Here is a 23,646-nt window from a genome sequence, read left to right as displayed (position 1 = left end):
AAATGTTATTTTGTTTTTAGGTTTAGAAGCTATATACATAGACTTGTCTAACTCTCATTTAAATTTGTCACACATGTGAGTGACCTTTGAAAACAACCTGATTTCATTTAGCAATGAGTAAGCATAGGCACTTTGTTATGCTATGGTATAGAAGGTCACAGAAAGAGTAGTTGTTTAAAATCCTCATGAAAACATTTGTTTGGAGATAAATTGTTTCTGTCTGCTCACCATTAAGCATGTTTGAGAAGCATGACTCTGATTTCATAAATATGGCTTATTGCCACCAATTACTTTACTAAGGTTGTAAGAGATGTATGAAATACCTTCAGAGGGGTTTTGGTCTTGTTATTAGTGTGAGAAGTAGGAAAAGGACATCAAGAGGATCATTTTCAATACCCACTACCTCCAATCTCTTTCCCAGTATTTTCCATACTAGCCTGACCTCTGAACTTCGAAATATATCAAAAGGACTCATAAATTTTAGTTCAGTAGGTCTGAGAGTATAGAAAACTTCCCCTCCATCACTTCTTCTCCTATCTTCTTTTCCTGAGGAAAAAAAAAAAGAGGGAGTGGAGAAATTTTCAAAGAATTAAAGAAATTAATCCTATTAATCCTATTTTCATACCCCTCAAATTGCCATACATACATATTTTGATGTGTGTATATATATATATATATATATATATATATATATATATATATATATATATATATATATATATATATATATATATATATATATACTTTCATGGATAAATAACATTTTTGAATCTCATTCAGTTTTCTAAGACTGCTTCTGCATCAGTGGAGGGAAGGATAGATGAATAGATTTGGAAATGGAAGGAACCCTACAGGCAATCTACTCCAAATTCCTCATTTTATATTTAAAGCAACTAAGGTACAGAGTGGTTAAATGATTTACCCACATCACACAGGTAGGAAGTGGCGTATCTGGGATATAAACCCAGATCTTCTGATTTCAATTTCAGTATGCTTCCTACCAGCTAAATCACAGGTCTTTGATGTATCACAACTAGATGGAACAGTAGATAGTGCCAGGCCTGGAGTCAAGAAGACTCATTTTCCCAAATTCAAGTCTAGAGCCTGATACTTACTAAGTGTATGACTCTGGATAGCCTCAGTCAGCACATTTGTAAAATGAATTAGACAACAAATGGCAAACTATTCCAATATCTGCCAAGAAAATCCCAAATGGAGTCACAGAGTCACAGAGACAAGAATGAAAACTACTTACAAATAACACAATTGTACAGGAAATGTTTTAAAGCTATCCATATCTCCAAAATGAGTGGGTTTTTTTCTGGAATCCATAGTTTTATGGTGTTAAACCCCTGGTAATGAGGGAAAACACTTTGAGAAATGCTGTTTTTACCCAGAGTCTTATGCCTGAGCATCAATTGCAATAAAAAAGACTTTTATGTGCCCCATTTCGTGAAACATTACACATAGAAACATGAGAATGAGGATTGTCAGTCTCTAGAGTAAAAATCATGTAGGATTCCTCATGAACAGGATTAATCCTTGCTATTAGCTGTTGCCATACCCTGTTTGCTCCAACCACTGCTTTCTTTATCTCTACTGTTTTTTCTTCCTTCCACTCCTTAGTATTATGGAATCATAATAATACAGTGAGTTAGGTGAAGACTTCCCCTGTCAAAATAGGCAGATGAGAAGTTTGTCCAATGGGCATGAAGGCAGCTGAAGTACCATGAAGGTACTGTAGAATGCTCAGAGCTTGAAGACCAGAAGTACATTGCACTCAATAATAACAAGAATGTATGATGATCAACTATGAAAGACTTGATTCTTCTCAGTGGTTCAGTGATCCAAAGCAATCTTAACAGACTTTGGATAGAAAATGTCATTTGCATTCAGAAAGACTTAAGGAGACTGAATTTACATTCAATACATGCTATGTTTATTTTTTTTTCTCTTTTTAATATCTCCCATGTTTTTTTTTCTTTTTGCTCTGATTTTTCTCTCCCAACATGATTCATAAAGCAATATGGATTAAAAATAGATGAATTTACTAGGGAAAAAAAGAATGCTTAGAACTTGGTCAGACATTAGAGACACCAAGGTCATCATTACATCAAGCCATTGTCTTGACTTGGTTGCCAGCTAGTTAATATTAGAGCCCAGAACTCAAAGTTCCTGACTTAGGCCATGTACCATAACAGCCACTGGACCCTATTTTCCTTGAGGGTAAGGGTATTAGGAGATTTCAGAAAACTGGAAATGCATATAAATGTCTGGATGTTTCCCTTCTGATTACTGGCTCGTGCCTCCAGAAAAATCTCTTATTATCAAACTTCTTCATCACTCTTAACTTGTATTTCTCTTCTGGTAAAGAAATATTTGGGTAACATTGAAAATTTATTGAATTTTTCCTAGAAAGCTAAATTTTTCTTGAAACTCTTGACTATGAATGTTATGCTTCAGTGATTGGTCATTGGGTCAATCCCTGTTATCCCCTTCTTCATCATCTTTTTTGTATCAGAACTTCACTTGTATAATGATATACCCAGATTTCTACCCTTACCACTGATTTTGTTTTTTTTTTTTTTTGTTTTTGTTTTTGTTTTTGTTTTTGCATTTATGACCTTGGAAATAAGTGATAATTTAAACTCCTTGGGCCTTAATTCCTCATCTGTAAAATGAGGGTAGATAGTTTCTAAGGTTACTTCCACCTCTGGAGCTATGATTCCATGAATAATCCCAGATCAAATGACATCTCCATAAAGCCTACAAAGACAATTCTCTCTTCTGAATTCCACTAATTCTTTATACCTCTCTTGCTTTACATTTATATTCTATTTCGTACTACTGTAAAGTGTTTCTATACTTATCTTCTAACTAGTCTATGAACTACAAAAGGACAGACTGTTCTACCCAGAATACCTAGCACAAAGCTTTAATCATAGCAGGCATTCAATAGCTGTTTATACATTGAATTAATGAATGAATGAATCATAGTCAAAGGTAGTATTTTCAAAGACCTATCCATACTCACCATCATCCCACATTAGCAGTTTTTTTCTATAGACCAGACTGTCCTTTTCTATAATATTCCACAGGAAAAAAATTAAATATGCACTTTATCATAGAACAAAATAATTGGGAAGTCTTACTCCAGAGAACGTTCACTTCAATTTTAAAATTATTGTTATTTCCCTGAAGTATTCTGTGCCTGAATGGCTGGAGGGTCACACTATTTGGATGTTCTACACAGCTTTTTGCATGTGGGAGTACCTCAATAAATGCTAATTAATGATTTAGGATGGCATAATTTACAAAAATGAATAGCTTTCTTGCTAGGGCTCATTCATTTTCCAGAACAGTTGGTCATTATTTTACACAGATACCATACCTTTTGTTATTTTGTCAAACTAATAGACTTGCTCAGTTAATTGCCTGCTATTTTTGGTGTTATTGTCTAGGAGATAGACTCTGCATGAAAAAAAAAATGAACCAATATAGTGGAGTCTATTTTAACTCAAATAAGAGTAATTAAGCTGGTGTTTTATTGTAGATTTTCTCAAGTAACAAAGGACAGGAGTCAGCACACATGATCACAGGTGTGCACTCACACATAGTGCCTTCATTTTGTTTCATAAAGAATCTTTGAAGTGAAAGAAAATTCTAAGTCATGATCACTTTTCAGGACTCTCTCTTTAATGTATACATTATATTGATGCCTCCTGTCTTTAAATATCAATTATTTCAAACCCTTTCTTTCATACTGAATTTTCCCATAAGACAGAGAGAAATAGAAACAGTAACCAACACATCAACCTTGTCTGACTTTATGAAATATTTCATATCCATACTTCACTTTTGGAAAAGAAATCAGAAAGGTGAATTTTTTCCATCCTTCTTTGAAACCAAATTTGTTTATTATATTCAAACAATGTTGTATCCTGATCATCCCCTGCCTTTCTGCCAGAGGGAGGGCTATTTCCTTGGGACATACATTGGTTTTTTTTTTTATTTTCAGTTACTTAGACTTCCTTTTAGTGAACTTATATTGTTATCTTGCACTTAAATTGTTATAGGTATGGTGGATATATATGATTCTCTTGGTTCTCTATATCAAGTCTTGGAAAATTTTCAATGTAATTATATATTCTTTATATTTCTTTTTTTAATGCATAATAATATTCTTTTATATTCATATACAATAGTTTTTTTTCTGTCTGTCCTCCAGTTGAAGGAAAGGCAGCCATTTTTGTTTCTAAGTCTTTGCTTCCATAAAAAGTACAAACATACTTGTATATGGTCATACATGTGAATATTATACATGTATTTTTGTAGTCTCTAATGTGTGAGTATATTCTTTGTAGGCTCATACTTGTGAGTATATTTTTTGTAGGTGAATACATGGGACTATGCTTTTTGTAGGCTTATAATTGCTCTTTTTGTGCTCATATGTGTGTTTGTTTTTATAGGATATTTATATTATGCTATTTATACTATAAATGTTGATATATATTGAAATTTTGGTTTTTTATCTCTGACTTTCTTATAATACATATAAAGTGATGATATTGCTATGTTGAAGGATATGGAAAATTTAGTCACTTCCTACATAGTTCCTAATTAATAGATAGATTCATTGATCCTCTAGAAGTGTATAAGCAGACCTATCTTCCCAACATTGACTTTTCCTAACTTTTTATAACTTATATTCTTAGATTTATTAAACATTGGCCAGTTATTAAATCTAAACTCTCTATTGCTGAATGTGACATTAAGGATGGTGCATTTTTAACAAATTCTCTTTAAAGTAACTATAAAACATTGAAAGAAAATCTCCCTTGCATTAATTCTAACTAGAGAAGTAATGAATGGTTTTCCCAGAGGAATGTAGCAGATGGTCTCCTGCAGGTCTGTAGGTGAATCAGTGATTATTATCTTTGGCTTTTGTTCTGCTTAAAGTCTGATAAGTTCTTCTGACCATCTTTTCCCTTTTTACTACATGGTCCTTTAAACTCAAGAATAAATTGATAAATGGTAGATCTTAAGGTTCCAATTTTGTCTATAACTAAGCTCCTAGCTAGGGTAAATTACAAAGTGTCAATCTATTCTTACCTCAGAGTCTTTTTTATGGTTTTCTGGGACTCCAGAAAGGATTTGATCAAGAAACCTTAGTTAATTTGCCAAGAAAAAAAAAAACCCAGAAACAAATCCACCATAATAAAATACAGAAGACTATCTATAGCCTGAGTTGCAAATTATATGACTGTGAATTTTAACTGGGTTTCTGCATAGTTTCTTCTTAACATCCACCAGATAATACCTCTTGCACTTTCTAACACATTGTCCTTTTGTTTTGAGGTAGGCAGACTGGGTCCCCCTGTTAACATCCTACTGAATTCTTTAAACTGTTCAGCTTTCCTGATTCAATGGAAAATGCCACATCATCACATCAGTCTCATCACTGGATATACTGTGAGTATATAGGTTTGATGGTTGGGTTTTTTTTTAAATAAAATGTCTGCCTTTCTAATGTTTATCAACCTCTCCTCTCTCCTATCCTTATGTGAGCTCTTGGTCCATGAGCATCCCTAACTCTAATAGGATCATTTCTTTGGAAATATCCCATTCTTCTTGAAATTAGGGCAAAAGTAGCTTGTACTTGCACATTCACTAAATACTACAACTGGATTAGTCAAACATCCATTTGGTTGTTTTCACATCATTCATAGCTTCAGGCCAGGTTTAATAGAGGTGGTAAATATAGTTCTTGCCATCAAGTTTGGAAAGACAAAGCATATATGTATGAAACAATTGGAATACTGCTATAAAACCACCCTAGTGATAAATGAAAAAAATATGTCAACATTAAATCCAATTGGTAGGCACTGAGGGACCAGAAAGAAAAATGACAGGTTTTTTTTTCAGGAAAAGCCACCTATAGAATATAACCTGAAGTAGGGTTACCCATATAAATTAAATGTATGGGAGGACAGGGGAACAGAAGGAGAAGGATGTGAAGGGAGCAATGAAACATAAGAAATTAATTCACTACAGCTTTTAGTGAAATTAGAGCATCATATATTCTATAAGAAAACCTTTGCACTGCTGTTGACCCCAGTTAACTATATTTCCTCAAGGTGTTTTACTCTGAGGCTGGGGAGGTCCTACATCAGATGTCAAAAGATGTACCGCTTAATGAGGACATGCTCAATATGGTGAGTATCCCCATAGCTGGCAATGTTCCTTGAATATGATATGAATGTCAGTGCCCACAAGGACACTCTTGATAACTAACAATGAGAATCAGAATGTCTTTTATCCTTTAAGAAAATGTATGTTTTTCTCAAATTTGCATGTTGGAAAGGTGAGAGACTATCAGGTCAGGATTTTGTGAATACCATCAGATAAGATATTATATATGATGTTTGGGCTTATTTTTCTTTCTCTTTTTTCCTTGAAAGTTCAATCCGGAGGAGTAGAGTGGGATTGCATTCTCTTTTATATCCTATGATGACAGTGATATAATGACAAAAATCATCATTTTAAAAAATAAAATGTGTATGTTGTATATCACAAAAATTCAGTCATTTGCAGAAAATATAAGTTTAAATTGTCCTGTTCACTATTTCCTTTTTTGGTTGATTGCCCTGAAAATAAGTTCCTTATTGCTGCTTTTTCCTTATACTCATAAAGTTCAATTTTAATCTCTTAGAACTAACTCACAGGAAAGCTTTATAAGTAAAAATGACAAATCTAAATGTTCCCAACTACCTAAAGAGACACAATGAAGAGAACAATGTATTTTCAAGTGTATTTTTTAATGGTCCTATCTTACATTTTTCCACTTTCTTATTACTTGCTCCTTCCATTTTCCTACAGCTTTCTTAATTCTTTTCTATGCTTTCACCTTTCCTCTTTGAGCAAATTTTTCTTCTTAGACATTTTCTTTCTCTTCTCCTCCCCTCCAGTTTTTTTTATTTGGGGAAGATATGTTTTGTTTTCCCATCAACTTCATTTCCAAATCTGTTTTTCTTCCCCTTCCTAAACAGAAAGCCACCTTTTATAATTTACGTTCAATTGTTTCAATCATGTCCATCTTTTTGTAACTCCATTTGGAATTTTCTTAGAAAAGACAGTGTAGTAGTATGCCATTTCCTTCTCCAGTTCATTTTACAGATGAGGAACTGAGGCAAATAGGATTAAGTAACTTATCCAGATCACATAGTAAATGTGTAAGTACCTGAGGCTGTATATGAACTCTGAAAGAAAAGTTTTCTTGACTCCAGACCCAGAACTCTATTTGCTATGCCACCAGTTGCCCATTTTTTATAATAAATGATCCAAAAGAAAAAAACTCAGTAAAACTGCCTAAGACATGGCATATATTCTATACTTTTTCCCCCATTCTCAGCATTCTTTCTTCTCTGTCTCTATCTGTCTCACTGTCTTTGTGTGTATGTGTCTCTCTGTCTCTACCTCTCTCTCTCTCTCTCTCTCTCTCTCTCTCTCTCTCTCTCTCTCTCTCTCTCTCTCTCTCTCTCTCTCTCTCTCTCTCCATCCCTACTTCTTACTCTCCCTCTCTCCTTTTCAACAAAGTAGCTTTCTCCATTTTTGATTAAGAGTAGGCAAAAGATTAAGATACTGGCCTCAAGGCCTTAAAGAGAAAAATGTTCCTATTGTTGTCTCTCAGCACAAGAACTTCCTGCCAGATTTTAGTCTTTTTCCTCATCCTGCTAATGTCAACAAGCATTTATTGTGTGACTGACTCTTTTTGTTCCCAGTTTAGTAGTTTGAGGCTAAGTAGTAGGGTGGATATAAGAGAGTTATAGGATGTGGATCCTGCCTGTGAGCTGCCTAGAGCCTTATTGGAAAGAGAAGATATGAAATAGAGAGCAGAATTAGTTTTTTAGGAATAGTCATCAAATGCTGAATTGTGTGCCATAGAGTACAAACATTATAGGAGCATAGAGAAAAGGGTTGTTAATGTGGATTGCACTGATCAAGAAAGATTTCGTGGAAACAGGAATTTGAGGGAGCATGAGGTGCTGCACTTGACATGAAATTCACAGAACCTGAAATTTAGATCTTGGCTAGATTTGGAACTGGAAGAGATCTTAGAGTCCATTGATTCCATTTTATAAATGAAGAAACTGACATGCAAAAAAAGCTGATGTGACATACCCAGATTCATAAAGTTAGCAAATCTCTTCGTCGAAATTTGAACTGAGGTTTTCCCAACTCCAAAGCCACTGTTATTTTCACTAAACCACTTCATTCCCTTTCTAAAAGATATGATCTGTGAGGCTTTGGACAAATAACTTAACAGAGTTTCTTCTGTGATCATAGATTTGGAATTCATATAGTCAAACTACCCCATTATACAGAGAAGAAAATTAAAGAAAAGAAGGGTTACCCAAGATCAAATAGAAAGAAATGTCTAAAATGGAGATAATAATTTTATTTTTGTATTTGTGGGCTTTTCTGTGATGAAACCATTTTATAAAATGTAGAATTCTATATAAATGTGATATCATTGTATTTGACTGACAAGATGGGATAGGATGAAGGAAAAGCTTAGTGTAAGAAAAGACTAGAGTTGGTTATGTAATTACAAGAAAAATGTCTGTACTGACTGGAGCAGAGGGCTCCTGAGGGAATGATGTAAGTACCCAGCTTTGCCTAGGCAGTAGCATAGTTGGTTTGCAGACTGACTTTGAAGCTTTCAGTGTCCCATCATTCTTCATGCTATTGTTTCTTTTCTTTCCCCTTTACAGGGTCAACTTGATGGCCAGGCATCTTTTGTAAGTATGCTTTAAATGCTAATGTATCCATGATGCAACTCTAAGAGTGTAGGTGGTCTCTTCTCATCCAAATATTGAAGTTGGCAGACATCCTTTTGATATTTATTAATCAAAAAGACCAACCAGACAGTGCATACTGTTAGTGAGAGCAGAGACCATGGAGTGTACAAGGTGAATTTTTAATCATTAAAAAAATAAGCTTCTCTTAGTTTTGCTGTGTGATGCTTCAGCTCACATGGCAATATAAGCATGAGGCCCATTTTTAAAGATTGAAATAATTTAATCTCTGTCTTGAGACCAGGTGAAGTAGATTGGAAGAGAGAAAAAATATTTAAACTGGTAAAGTGAAATGGTGTTTTTTTTAATAAACTCTTTTTCCTTCCTTTCCTTTCTCTCAATCCCCCTGAACTTTTGCTGCACACAGTTTCAATTACTTCAGACATTTCTTCAGGATGTAGTCAATTTAACCAAACAAGAGGTGATTTTTGAAAGTAGAACTTATAGCATGCTTACTGAAAAATAAGGATTTAAGGTAAAAATGATGGGTTTAATTTTTTTGGTAGACTTCCAAACAATGGACTGGATTGACAACCAGTTGTTCTGGTTCAGTTAATAAAATGGCCATAATAATGTGGCTTTTTGTTTGGAGTACAGATCTATTGTTTCATGATCCATTCACAGGCATTCATTAAGTGAAAGATCACTAGATTTTGGGTCAGTGGTGTAAGTTCTATTACTGCCTCCATAATTTTCTATATGACTTTGTGGAAAAGTAATTAGCCTTTCTAAGCCTCGATTTCCTAATATGTAAAAATTAGTGACTTGAATTTTGTTATTGTTCAACCATTTCAGTTGTGTCTTACCTCATACAGGGTTTTCTTGGCAAAGATACTGGAGTGCTTTGCCATTTCCTTCTGCAGCTCATTTTACAGATGAAGAGACTGAGGCAAACAGAGTTAAATAACTTTCTAAGGGTCACACAGTTGATTACTACCTGAAAGCACATTTGAACTCAGGGAAAATGAATCTTCATGATTCCAAGCCCAGCACTGGGATTCCAGGACCCTGTATGAATATTGGAGAGATAGGAAGGAGCCAGGTTAGGAAGGGCTTTAAAAACTAATTATAGGATTTGATATTTGATCTTGGAATAGGGAATCATTGGAGTATTGAGGAAAAGAAGTAAAATGATCAGACTTTTATCTTTGGTAACTGAGTGGAAGATGGCTTGTAATAGGAGATATTTAAGGTAGGAACATCAACCAGAAAGTCTGTTTCTGTTGGAATAGCTTTGAGATCACATCTATCAGGGCTTCTTAAACTTTTTCCACTTAGGACCCCTTTTCATGAGAAACTCTTACAAAATTCCAGGTATATAGGTATACAAATCAAACATTTCCTAATAACAAATCATAATTTTATGACCCAAACATTCAGTTAGGAGACTTAATATGGGGTCATAAATCACAGATGAAGAAGAAGCTGGGATCTTATTTATGTGTTCTTGGGAAAGTCACTTAACCCCAATTGCCTCAGCAAAAAAACAGAGAGAGAGAGAGAGAGAGAGGAGAGAGGAGAGAGAGAATATGAATGAGAATGAGAAGCTGGCATCTATGTGAGTGGAAGGAGAGATAAGAGACATGTTGTGGCATGGATCCCAGTGGGACAGGAAAACTGAGTAGTAAGGCATTGAGGAACAGAAGAGTATAGGCAGGTTATATTCAGTTCCCACAAGCAAAGAACTCTTGAGTGAACTTTCTTGTCTTTTCACTAATTGCAAAATAAGGAAATGTTGGGTTTGCTAACTGCAGATCAGAGAACTGTATATGCAAAAGGATAACAAATAATTAAGACATAATCCAAGCTATTGCAGGGTTTAAAACCCAACAAGGAATGGAGATGGCAGGGGAAAAAAGGGATACACTGCGCTCATCTTAGACCATTGTAACAGAAGCTTATTGTATTTTAGGTGATAGGAATATAAAGATGGAAGAAAACATACTCTGTACTCTTAAGGAGCTTACATTATCTCTCTTTTTTTTGGGGGGGCAGGGATGTGACATTCAGAATTAGGTGGGTTTTTTTGTTTTTTTGTTTTTGTTTTTGTTTTTTTATCTAGGATCACACAGTAAGCCTGAGATCTGATTTGAATTCAGGTCCTCCTGATTCCAAGATTAGCAAACTATTTACTATGCCATATTGCTGCCTACATGTTCTATCTTTAAATATTATGAAATAAAATTTAAGTAAAATGTATAAAAACATAGAATGAATTTTGGCAAATTAATTGGTTAGTTCAGTTCTTGTGGGAAACTAAAACAGATACTTAAAAGGAAATCTTTCCTTGTATTTACTCTGGCACATCTGCCTCCTTGATATTAGATTATCAGAGCATGGGCATTTAAAGGGCTGTTTTATCAATCTTGAGTGTTTGTGGTCACTGAGTCAGAGTGGCTGCTGTGGGGGCATTTGTTCTCATGGAATGCAGAGTACAGTATTCTGGTTGTCGGAAGTGGCCCAGCATCCCTGAGGAGCACTTCCAGAAAAGAGGAGGATGCTGTGGAAAATCTATTCAGTGCCAGATGCAGACATAAGAGATTAGAATAATGACGAGAGCCTCACTTTGGGGAGATTTCAGGGGAAAAGCTAGGGGTTGACGAGGGTCCTCATAGACAACTCATCTTTTCATGAATTTGCAGGAAATAGCTCAACCCATTTTCATACTTTATTTCTTCTCTCCCATACCTTCCCCTCCTTTGCTCTCCTGTACTCTCTTTTCACTCTCCTGTTCTCTGCTCTTCTGGTATCCTATTGCAATGACCTTTCAGTGCATTTCTGACAAAATGCTCCCCATAGTACAAATTACATAATCATGTGATAAATATTTCCTTTTTTAAAATAGCTTTTTACTTTTTTTTAAAACATATGCAAAGATAGTTTACAACATTTACCTTTGCAAAACCCTGTGCTCCAAATTTTTTTCTCCCTCCCTTCTCCCTATCCTCTCCTCTAGACAGCAAGTAATCTAATATATATTAAACATGGGTAATTCTTCTATACATATTTCCACAATTATCATGATGCACATGAAAAATCAGATCAAAAAGAAAAATAATTGATAAAGAAAACAAAATGAAAGCAAACAACAAAAAAGGTGAAAATACTATGTTGTGATCCTCTCTCAGTCTCCACAGTCCTCTCTATGGGTATAGATAGCTCTCTTCCTCAAAAGATCATTGGAACTGGCCTGAATCATTTCATTGCTGAAAAGAGCTAAGTTCATCAGAGTTGATCATTGTATAATCTTGCTGTTACAGTGTATAATGATCTCCTGGTTCTACTCACTTCATTTAGCATCAATTTATGCAAATCTTCCAGGCCTCTCTGAAATCATCCTGCTGCTCGTTTCTTATAGAACAATATATTATATTCCATAACATTTGTATACCATAACTTACTCAGCCATTCCCCAATTAATGGGCATCTACTGAGTTTCCAGTTTCTTAGCACTACAAAAAGGGCTGCCACAAACATTTTGCAATTGTGGGTCCTTTCCCCTTTATTATGATCTCTTTGGGATACAGGTCCAGTAGAAACATTGTTGAATCAAAGGGCACGCACAGTTTGATAGCCTTTTGGGCACAGTTCCAAATTGCTCTGCAGAATAGTTGGATCAGTTCACAACTCCATTAATAATGTATTAGTGTCCCAATTTTCCCATATTCCTTCCAACATTTATCATTATCTTTTACTTTCATTTTAGTTAATCTGAAAGGATATAATGGAACTCAGAGTTGTCTTAATTTGAATTTCTCTGGTCAATAGTGATTTAGAACATTTTTTTCATATGACTAGAAATGGTTTTAATTTCTCTGAAAATTGTCTGTTCATATTCTTTGATTAATTATCAATTGGAGGACGGCTTGAATTCTTATAAATTTGAGTTAATTCTCTACATATTTTTGAAATGAGGCCTTTATCAGAACCTTTGGATGTAAAAAATTTTTCCCAGTTTCTGCTTAACTTCTAATCTTGTCTGCATTGGTTTTATTGGTACAAAACATTTTTAATTTAATATAATCAAAATTATCCATTTTACATTTCATAGTATATTGTAGTCCTTCTTTGGCCATAAATGCCTTCTTTCTCTACAGATCTGAAAGATAGACTATCCTTTGTTCTTCTAATTTTCCTATACTATCACTCCTTATGTCTAAATCATGAACCCATTTTAACCTTATTTTGGTATAGGGTGCGAGGTGTTGGTCAATGCCTAGTTTCTGCCATACCATTTTTCAATTTTCCCAGCAATTTTTGTCAAATAGTGAGTTTTTATTCCAGAAGCTGGGGTCTTTGGGTTTGTCAAACACTAGATTACTATAATTATTGACTATTGTGTCTTATGAACCTAACCTATTCCACTGATCAGCTACTCTACTTCTTAGCCAGTACCAAGTGGTTTTGATGACCATTGCTTTATAATATAGTTTTAGATCTGGCATAGCTAGACTACCTTCATTTGAAGTGATACAGATTTTCTTGAAGATTTATGTTCACTATGTCTCTTGTTTGTTCTCAAAAAATTAAGTAACATTGGTTTTTCCTGCTAATCTTTAAAAAGAAGCAAAAGAATCCCATATTCTGGGGTCTATCTTAGACTAAGTATTTGCCCTGGGTTCCTTTTGTATAAGTAAAGCAAATAGAAGCAAAGGTTCAGGAGCAGGAAAGTATTTGGAACAAAAAGGACCTTAGATATCTAATATAATCTTACTTAAAAGATGAGGAAACTGAAACCTAGAGATTAAATAATGGCATCCAATTATTACCATTAAGGAAATTTTAATAGAAAAAAATTTAGAACTCATTCTAAATATTTTAAAGAAGTTCTGGAAAAAAAGAAAACTAGTGTTATTTTATTACAGCAAAGCCCTATCTTGAATAGGAAAACCAATTTTGTTGCTGCTGTTATAGACTTGAATCCTATGTAAAATCTTAGCATTTTAAAAAATTCTCTTTTTCAAGATAAAGCAAAGGTTAAATAGACAACAAGATCATAGATAGAAACAATGCAGAGATAGCTTAACTTGTCCTTAAATTTCCATTCCATTAAAAATATTCTTTTTTCTACTAAAAGAAAAAAACAACACATACCCTTTAACTTCTTATCTAAGTTGGTGCAAATGTAAATAATGAATAGTGGACAGTGAGATTCCAAGGATTACTGTGATGTTTCATCAAGAAAATAAGACATATCACTCCAGTAATGAAGCCAGCTAGATAAGAATAGGGACATTAGAGGAGGAAATGAGCAATTAGATGGCCAAATTCTGCTCCTTCCTTGACATCTTCTAGGTTAGAGACTGTTTTCTAACCTAAAGTTGAGCTCACTACTTCACACATAGTAGGCCTTTATTGAATTAAAATAAATTGAAATGCCAAGCCCACAATGCAGGAAAACAAATTAACTCTGCCTCCTAAAGTGGTAGAGTTAAGTGGAAAGAAAGCTAGCTTCCCACACCAAATGGAGAATTTGGTTTATGGTTGGTTTTTTTGTTTTTTGTTTTTTTTAATCCCACATGAAAACCTTCTGGATATAAAGATTTTTCCTAATTTTTAAAAGTGAGGACCTTGCCTTTTTGATTTGTAAACCTGAGCAGACCCAGGGCAATCTGATCTTGAAAGTTCTTACTAAATATTTCTGGTGATTTGCACATTTCTTAATCTTTTCCACCCATGTATCAGGCAGCTTTACACTCAGGGAGAATGTTTAATGTTAACATTTGGTACATACTGGCTGAACTCTAATTTATGACTTATAATGATTTTTGCAGACTACATCTTTAATTCATATGGTTTTATGATTTTTAGGAGAGGAGGAACATGAAACAGATGCCTTTGAAATATTTCAGTTGGTCTAGAAGAGAAATTCTGTTTGCATTAGGAGATTCAGGGGTTGGAAAGGAAGGACTAGAAAAGGATACCAACCTTCTAGTCTCTTTATCCTCCTTAACTAGAAATGGAGAAATGGATGCTCTAAGTGATTCCAGGAGACAGAATTCAATGCGAAGAGGGTGAAAGGCAACATCACATAAGAGATGAGTTGCAGAGAAGAGGTTTCCTCTTACTCCAAAAATGCCTATGAGACATGGGGGTAGCTAGAAAACCCTGGCTACTTATCAAAGACAACTTTATTTCCTCATGTTGCAAACATAGGTCCTATTATTTCTTGCATTGAGTTCAAAAGAATAATATTATTTGAATAGGTTCAACTTCTATCTTTTCCAAGAATAGCTTGTAAAGTTCATGAAGGAGGGAAATTCAGTGTCAAGTTCAGGGAACAGGAGGGAACAGGGAACAATCATCTACAACAGCAACATTTTTTTCCTACTCAAGATAGGGCTTTGCTATAATAAAATAATACCAGTTTTCCTTTTTCTAGAGTTTTAAAAATGTTTAGAATGCCTTCTAAATGCTGATTTTTCTAGTTTAGCTGGAAAAGTTTGTGAAGGCAATTGATAGGGAATAAGGTTGCAAAGGCAGGTAAAGTCAATAATTAAACATTTAATAAGTGGCATTGTATCTGGGGATACAGAAAAAGGGAGAAGGAGAGCAAAAGATATATATATATATATATATATATATATATATATATATATATATATATATATATATATATATGTATATATGCATATATACATATATACATATATATACATACATATGTGTATGTATATAAAAAGATATACATATATATATACACATACATATATATGTATGTATGTATGTAACAACCTGTATACGAGATAAATAAGAAATAATAGAGAGAAGGCACTAAAATTGAGAAGTTTTGGGAAAGACTTCCTGTAAAAAATGAAATTTTACTTGGGAAGATAGGAAGTTAGTAAACAAAATTGAGGAGGAAAAGGGTACTAGGTATGGAGGACAGCCAGAGAAAATGCTTGGATCTCAGAGATAAAAGATCTTGTACATCAAAAAACCAGTATCAATAAATTGAAGAGGATGTGGCAGGGAATAAAGACCTTTGCATTGTCAATTCTACCCGACTCACCTCCTCTGAGGCCTTCAAAGGTCTCTGGCCACGATCTCTTGAATCTATAGCTTAATAACCGGTAGCGCATTCAAGAACAGCCACGTGTAATCTTAAAAGCCTTTATTATACCTACTCACATAATGCCCTGACTTGATGCCCTGACTTCTTGGTTCCCGAGTGAATACCTGGTCAGAAGACCCATGTGTTCACTACCAAAATCCTTATCTCTTTTGGTTACCCAGCTTGGCTTGGCCACCCAGGCTAGAGAGCCAGGGTAAACTTGAAAGGTATGAGGGGGCTTTTTGTATTTGATCACTGAGACACTGGGTAGCCATTGGAGTTAATTGAGTTGGGGGGGTGGTGATAGGTTGCACCTGAACTTTAGTAAAGTCACTTTTTTAGTCACATTGAGAATGGTTTGGATGGGGAAAGACTTGAGGCAAGCAAACTCACCATCAGACTATTGCAATAATTCAGGAATGATGTGGCCTTGCATTAGAGTGACGACAGTGTCAGAGGAGAGAAAAGGGCTTATACAGAAGATGTTGCAAAGTTAAATTTGATGTCTTGACAATGTATTGAGTCTGAGGGGTGAAATCATGAGAAGTTGAGGCTGAATCCTAAGTCATAAAACTTAGGGGCTGGGAGGATGGTATTGTTCTCTATAGTAATAGGGAAGGTATGGTTTAGGAGATATGATAATGGGTTCCATTTTGGATATGTTTAATTTAAAATGTTTATTGGATATCCAGTTTGATATGCCTGAAAGGCAGCTGAAGACAGGAGCAGGTAAGAACCATGCTGTGGTGGGCTTTAAATGCTGGGCTGAGGAGTCTACATTTTATAGGGAGTCACTGACATATTATACAAGTGCCTTAGGAACATTATTTTGGAAAATGTGATGGATAGATTGGAGACTGAGGGAAAATGAAAACAAATAGACCTATTAGGAGGCTATTACATCACTGAGTTGTGAGGCAATGAGGGCCTGAACTAAAGTGATATGTAAGAGGAGAGAAGAGCTACAAAAGCTATTGTGGAGATGAACTCAACAAAAGTAGGCTAATGAGGAAGAGGAAGGAGACAAGGATGACTGTAACGTTGTGAGACAGTAGAAAGAGCACTAATTCTCGAGCAAGAAGACCTGGATGCAAATTCTGCTATCTGTGTAACTTTGGGCAAATCAATTAATCTTCCTTGTCCTCTACTTCTCCTTGAAGACTGAATGATCTCTTGGTTTCCTTCTAGCATTCCATAGCACCTTTAATCCTATGGTCCTGTGAAATAACTAGAAGGATGGTGAGGCTCTCAACAGAAGTATAAAAATTTGGAAGAGGGATAGATTTAGAGGAGAAATAATGAATTCTGTTTGGAGCTCCATGGGAAATCCAATCGAAGGCATCCAATAATCATTTAAAGGTGTGGAACTGGAGTACAATTAGATTAGGACTGGATCATAAATTCATGCATCATATTTACAGAGATGAACTTTCAGCCCATCCAAACAGATGAGATCACTAAGGAAAAGAGGGAGAAAAGAGAAAAGGGACCAGGATAGGTATCTGGAAAGCAGCCATGATAAAGGTAAAAGAGATTGATAACGATTCAGCAAGGAAGAATGAAGGGTGGTCAGGCAAGTAGGAAAACAAAGAGAAGAATGTCTTGGAAATCATGAGGAGAAAAAGCACACAGTAGCAGGTTTGACAGTGATGTCAGAATTAGAGAAAGGTCAAGAAAATATGTTTTAAAGGACTCTACATGTTTTATATCAGATTGCTTGTTTTTTTGGGGGGAAGGGGAAGATAAGAGAGGGAGGGAGAAAAAATTTGGGACACAAATCTTTCTATCCACTCTTTCAACCAGCAGCCCCTTTATGTATCATATTTTATGCAATTTTAATGGCAATTAAAATTTGCATGTTTCACCAGCCTTCTAGATTGCTATAACTCAAAAAAAGGTCAATTCCTCATGTAATTTATATGGCTTAATCAAGGTCCTATTGGCAATAAGAGATCCAAATAAAATTTGAACTCAGATCCTCTGATTTCAAACTTTATATACATTCTATTATACTACACTGTCCCTAGCATATCTTACTCATTATTTAGTTTTGTGTTTTCATTGCTTTTTATACAATAGCAGATGTAGAAAGTGCGTAGAACAAGTCTTGGCTCAGTCATTTCAGATTGGTGGTCTGAGGATAACCAGAAATGTGGTTGAGGGGCAAGTCTGGATCTGTAACTACATATTTTTTCTGTACCCCAACACAGTCAAGGTAAGAATCAAGGATCCCATCTCTTGTGACTAGTTCCATTTCCCTCAAGATATTTGAAGATGAGATAGGTATAGCTCATGAATCCCAATATTTGGCCCAAGGGATGAATCTTACTTAGGTCCAGCAGTTAAACGATAGGAGCTGCTTCAAACTTCATAAATCGTTTCTGAATTGTGAAGAGTAGTCATTCCAGGACCATTTAAACATTCCTCTAGAGAGCAAGCCTACCAGTTTAATAGGAAACATGTGAGGTTTCTTTCTTGATTTTTAAAAAACAGAACTGACACTGCTTTTGTTTTTGAAGAAAGTCTGAAAACTCTTGCAAAAGGATTCTCCAGGTAGCCCATATGATGCAGTATCAATGAAAATTTCTAAATCCCCAGACTTATGAATTCTTTGTCTTTCCTTTTTTGACCATTGACAGGAAGTAGTGATTGGGGATTTAAAACCAGGTACCAGCTACAGAGTGAATGTAAGAGCTTATGGCTGGAACATCAAAGGACGTCTAAGTACTCCCCAACATGTTACTACACTATCAAAAGGTAAAAAGTTGCCCTGAATCCCTTTCAGTATAAAATGCATGGTCTCTATTAATAAGAAACATTTCATTTTGCATAAAAAATATAAGTGACTGAGAACTCAAGTTCTGCTCATAGACTGAAATCCTGTCAACATAAAATAAAAGGCATGATATTGTAAATTGTGAAACCTTTCTCTAAGTTTAAAAGGATAAACACAAGTGAGTTCCTGAGGGCTAGATGGTGTGAACTTCTTAAAAGCTAAATTTTTTGCTGGAGTTATCATAGGAAGAAGAGGGAAAGACAGTTTTTTTCATGACTTTGCTCTATTTTCTCAGAAAGAAGCATTAGGATGGAGGGCTTCAAAATCAGTAAGCCCTGGGTGTCAGTTGTTCTAGATCTTTGAGATTTCTTCTGATGTTTGAAAACGGTGTGTCTAAATTGGGCTATTTATGAAAATATAACAATTACTTTGCAATAAAATACTCTGATAAAATAAGCATATCTATGGTACAGTGAAGCAATGAAACTAGGGACCTGATACAAGTTAACATATTATCCTGAGAAAGGTTTTTTAATCTTTCGGTTCTCTGTAATGCTCAAAGCTCTAGAGCAATGAGGTCAAGCTTGAATGGAAATCAGGGCCACTAATCTGTACAGAAGGATCCCTATCTGCACCTTTCCCTAGTGAGTTGCTTAATTGACACCTCTACGCTAGGTGAATCTCTAAAGTTTATAAATTGCAGAAAAGGTGCCCATTTGCAGCTGCATAGGGAAATTCCTCAGCCAGGAATTTCCTACACCAATGAAATTCCATATCTCATTATTATCCATTCACTCCATACTTAGTGAATCTATGGAATCTTAAAATCTCCTCTTTAGAAGAAGTCATCTGGTTCAGTTAGCCATAAATCCCCTTCATAGTATTCCTGACAAAATTATCATGCAGCATTTTCTTAAAACTCTTCAAAGCTGATGAACTTTGATGAACATTGATCCCTTATATCAACCCTTTCAAATTGTTTGTTGTTCAGCTATTTTCCTGACTCTATAGATACTCTTCCTGACTTCATTTGGAATTTACTTGGCAAAGATATTAGAGGGATTTGCCAATTTCCTTCTCTGTATTATTTTACAGATGAGGAAACTTGAAGCAGACAGAGTTAAGTGATTTGCTTAGGGTCACACATCTAGAGTCTGAAGTCAGATTGTAATTTAGTGAGATGAGTCTTTCTGATTCCAAAGTCAATGCTCTATCCCTTGTGCCATCTAGTTGCCCTTTTAACATTTGGATAATTCTAATGTTTCCTCATATCAAACCTATACCTGCTTTTTGACAACTCCCTATTACTCTACTTTTATCCTTAGATGCAGAATAAAACAAGTTTGACATTTCTTTCTTAAGACAACTCTAACATATACCCTCCTCAAATTCTAGTCTTTTTTTCCAAATTCCTTCAACTCTCTCTTGCCCTTCTTTTTTTGGCATGAAATCTAGTTACTTTACCCTCCTGATCATTCTCCTCTGGATGGACACTCTTGTACTGATTAATATCATTCTGAAATGAGGCTCCCAGAACTGAGTATTATATTCCCAAGCATGATTTATCTAGGGCCATCTTTCTCTAGGGCCATCGTGTAAGGTGGAGAATAAAGGATTGGGATGTTGATATCTTAAGCTAGCAGAAAATACTCTGAATGAGATTCAGTTATTCTATAAGAAGAGTCTCTTAGGAGAAAAACATATTTTGCGGCCATAGAAAACCTATTAATTTTACTCTAATAATCTGACAATTTTTTTTTTGCTCCTGATAGATAAATGCATGCCCCCATCATCTCCTTCTCAGCCTCAAGTCATCGTAGTTTCTGACTCTGAGGTGGCACTGTCCTGGAAACCTGGAGAAAGTGAAGGAAGTTCGCCTATTCAGTACTACTCTCTGGAGTATATCAGGTACTTTGATGGGTCTAATCTAAATGCTCAATGTCTTCATTTCAAGTATTTAAGCTGTGAGCCCTAGTCATAGGGGATGTTGACACATATTTAAACTCCAACACTGAACTTGCCCAAATGATGCCTTTGAAGTCCACCATGAGACCTAAGCCAGTGTTAAAGGGAGTGGCCTAATGCTAATGTTATCACCAACTGCCAACCCTAACCCCAAGTTGAGAAATTGCCCTATATTCTAAAAACATCCAGATTGTATCTGGCATATTATAGACTCATTGTAATTGGCTTGTCTTTTTGAAAATTTTGCCCCCAAAGTAAATATTTGATACTTACTCTTCTTAGAAATTTTAAGAAATGAGCACTAATGACACTTTTGTCACTGTGGGGAAATGTTGATCCTTTCTTTATCCCCAATCTCTGTTCTTCTACTTTCATTTATCAGAAAGGGAGGATAGAAGAACTTCTCTGCTTAGGAGAATCATGGAATCTCAGATTTAGTCTTGAAAGGTTATGACCTAGTGCCAACCCTCTTGAGATTTTATAGATGAGGAATCTGAGGCTTTGGGGAAGGCATAATACAAAGACTTCTTAGGTCAAATGCTCTTTTGTTTTTTTTAATTCTGATGGTCACAAATGGAGTTTGAATTAAAGTCCCCAATGATTAGTGGGTCTGAAACACAAGAAACATTTATGACTTTTGGAATCTATTCATTAAAGATGAGAGGGAGGGGGATTTTCTCTCCTCAGTTCAAAAAGGGACTAGGTTAGCTATTCATCTGAGTCAGATGCTCTCCAAAGTTTGGGGAGATGATTCTGCCAAGATTTATATAGCTATGTTCTTGGCTGTAGTCTTCCCACACTTTACCTCACTCAGGGAGGACAGGAAGTAGGTTCTTGGAGGAGAAGGATCAAGTTCCTTTCACTGGCCTGGGTAACTCATGTGTGAGGGGTGTGTGTGTGTGTGTGTGTGTGTATGTGTGTGTGTGTAGTATTTTGTTTTTCCCCCAATTACATGTAAAAACAATTTTTAACATTAATTTTAAAAACTTCAACTTCTAAATTCTCTCCCTTTTCCCCTTCCATCTTCCCTGATTAAAAAGGCAAGCAATTCAATATAGGTTATAAATATGTAGTCATGCAAATATATTTGCATATTAATCATGTTGTGAATAAAAACATAGACCAAAAAAAAACCCAACCAATCCTCAAGAAAAATAAATTTAAAATTATGCTTCAATATATATTCAGACACCCTCAGTTCTTTCTCTGAGAAAGGATAGCAGTTTTAATCATAAGTCCTTCAGAGTAGTCTTGGATCATTGTAATGCTGAAAATAGCTAAGCCATTCACAGCTGATCATCTTACAACATTACTGTTACTTTGTACACAGAATATTTCACTTTTCATCAGCTCATGAAAGTCTTTCCAGGTCTTTCTGAGAGCATCTTGCTCATCATTTCTTAGAGCACAATAGCTTTCCATCACAATTACATGGCACGGTTTGTTCAGCCATTCCCCAATTGATGGGTTTTCACCTCAATGTTCTTTTTTATTACCAGAAAAGAGCTTCTATAAATAATTTTTGTTCATATAGATCCTTTTCCTTTTTGTTTTTAATCTCTTTTTAGATACAGATCTAATAGTGGTATTTGTAGATCAAAGATATATATATGATTTTATAGCCTTGTAGGCATAGTTCCAAATGGCTGTAAAAAATGGTTGAATCAATTTACAACTCTACCAACAGTGCATTTCCTCCATATGCCTTCCAAAATTTTGTTATTTTTCTTTTCTGTTCTATTGGCCAATCTATTAGGTATGAGATAATGCCTCAAAATTGTTTTAATTTGCATTTTTCCAATCAATATTAATTTAAAGCATTTTTTTTTCATATTGGCTAGAGTAACTCTTAGCAGGGTCTGTTACTATCACATAACATACTTTTGCAGATGTAGAATTAACAAACTCATTATCATCCTCACTCAGGATGCATTGATATATAGACACAGCCAGAAATGTTAGGATTCTCCTACTGATTCTAGTTAGTACTAGTTTATTGCCTATATCTTGGAAAACCTTTACAAATTTCTACTTAAAGAATCTGTATATGTTGGAACTGGAAGAGATCTTAGAAATCATTTAGTCCAAGGATTCTAAACCTGTCATCCATGAACTTGAAAAAGATATATATTGGTAACTATTTCAATACTCAGTATCTTAAAAGTCTTTGTTAAAACTACATTAAGACTTTTGGGACACCTCACACGATTGATTTCTTGTATAAAACTTTGTATTTTAATTTATGTATTTTAAAAATATTATTCTGAAAAGAACCCCTGGCACTCACATACATAAGAGGGCAAGGACTCTTTCTTTAGTCATGGGATACTAGGATCATTGATTTAGAATTGACAGGGACCTGAGAGACTATACAACTTCCTTATTTATAAATAAGAAAACTAAAGGCAAAGAGGTTTAAGCCTAAGCATAATGGAATCTGGTGCATTGACTCTAATTGACCAAAAAGCCAGTAGATTGGGGGATAGGGAGAAGTCACTTAATTTCTCTCTACTTTCCCCACTTGTAAAATGAAGAGATAGAGTAAATGACCCTCAAGGTCCCTTCCAGCTGTATGAGTCTTATGAACAAGAGAGGAAAAAAAATTTCCCCAGCACATGAAAGTTGTTCCTTTAGCTTCCTGCTCTGCAAAATAAAGTTTGAATTAAGTCTATTCTGGTCCAACAAAGCATACCATTGGTAAAACTTACAAAGAGGAGGGAATTTTCAGGTAAGGCACAGGGGATCATTTGTAGAAGTTCATTCATTCATTTCAAGGGCATATGTCTGTTAAATATCTTCTGTGTAACTGCTACTTGGGTAGAGAGAAGACACTGAAAATTATGATGAGCTCACAGTTGAAAAGAGATTACTTGTATTTTGTTGCAAAGTTTTTACTTTGATATTTCAGCCTCAATTTCAATCAATCAACAAATGCTTAATTAAGCATCTCCCTAAAATATTATGCTTAGCCTTAGCCTTGAGAATTCAAAAAT

The 23,646-nt window shown here is 35.1% G+C and overlaps 1 protein-coding gene across 2 annotated transcripts in view; it reads left to right on the top strand.

Moving 5' to 3' along the window:
- EGFLAM (EGF like, fibronectin type III and laminin G domains) overlaps window positions 1-23,646 on the top strand; it is a 244,052-nt gene that overhangs the window by 94,798 nt on the left and 125,608 nt on the right. For both annotated transcript variants that reach the window (XM_074282625.1, XM_074282626.1), the window contains exons 2-6: window positions 5,363-5,472; window positions 6,138-6,215; window positions 8,775-8,801; window positions 18,552-18,669; window positions 20,461-20,596. In XM_074282625.1, the coding sequence (XP_074138726.1) occupies window positions 5,363-5,472; window positions 6,138-6,215; window positions 8,775-8,801; window positions 18,552-18,669; window positions 20,461-20,596 (469 nt within the window). The remainder of the gene's footprint in view (window positions 1-5,362; window positions 5,473-6,137; window positions 6,216-8,774; window positions 8,802-18,551; window positions 18,670-20,460; window positions 20,597-23,646) is intronic.

The sequence above is a fragment of the Sminthopsis crassicaudata genome, chromosome 1 (genome assembly GCF_048593235.1).
Source record: "Sminthopsis crassicaudata isolate SCR6 chromosome 1, ASM4859323v1, whole genome shotgun sequence".
NCBI lineage: Eukaryota > Metazoa > Chordata > Mammalia > Dasyuromorphia > Dasyuridae > Sminthopsis > Sminthopsis crassicaudata.
The sequence above is the reverse complement of the archived record's forward strand: the minus strand, read 5'-3'. Positions and strand labels throughout refer to the sequence as shown.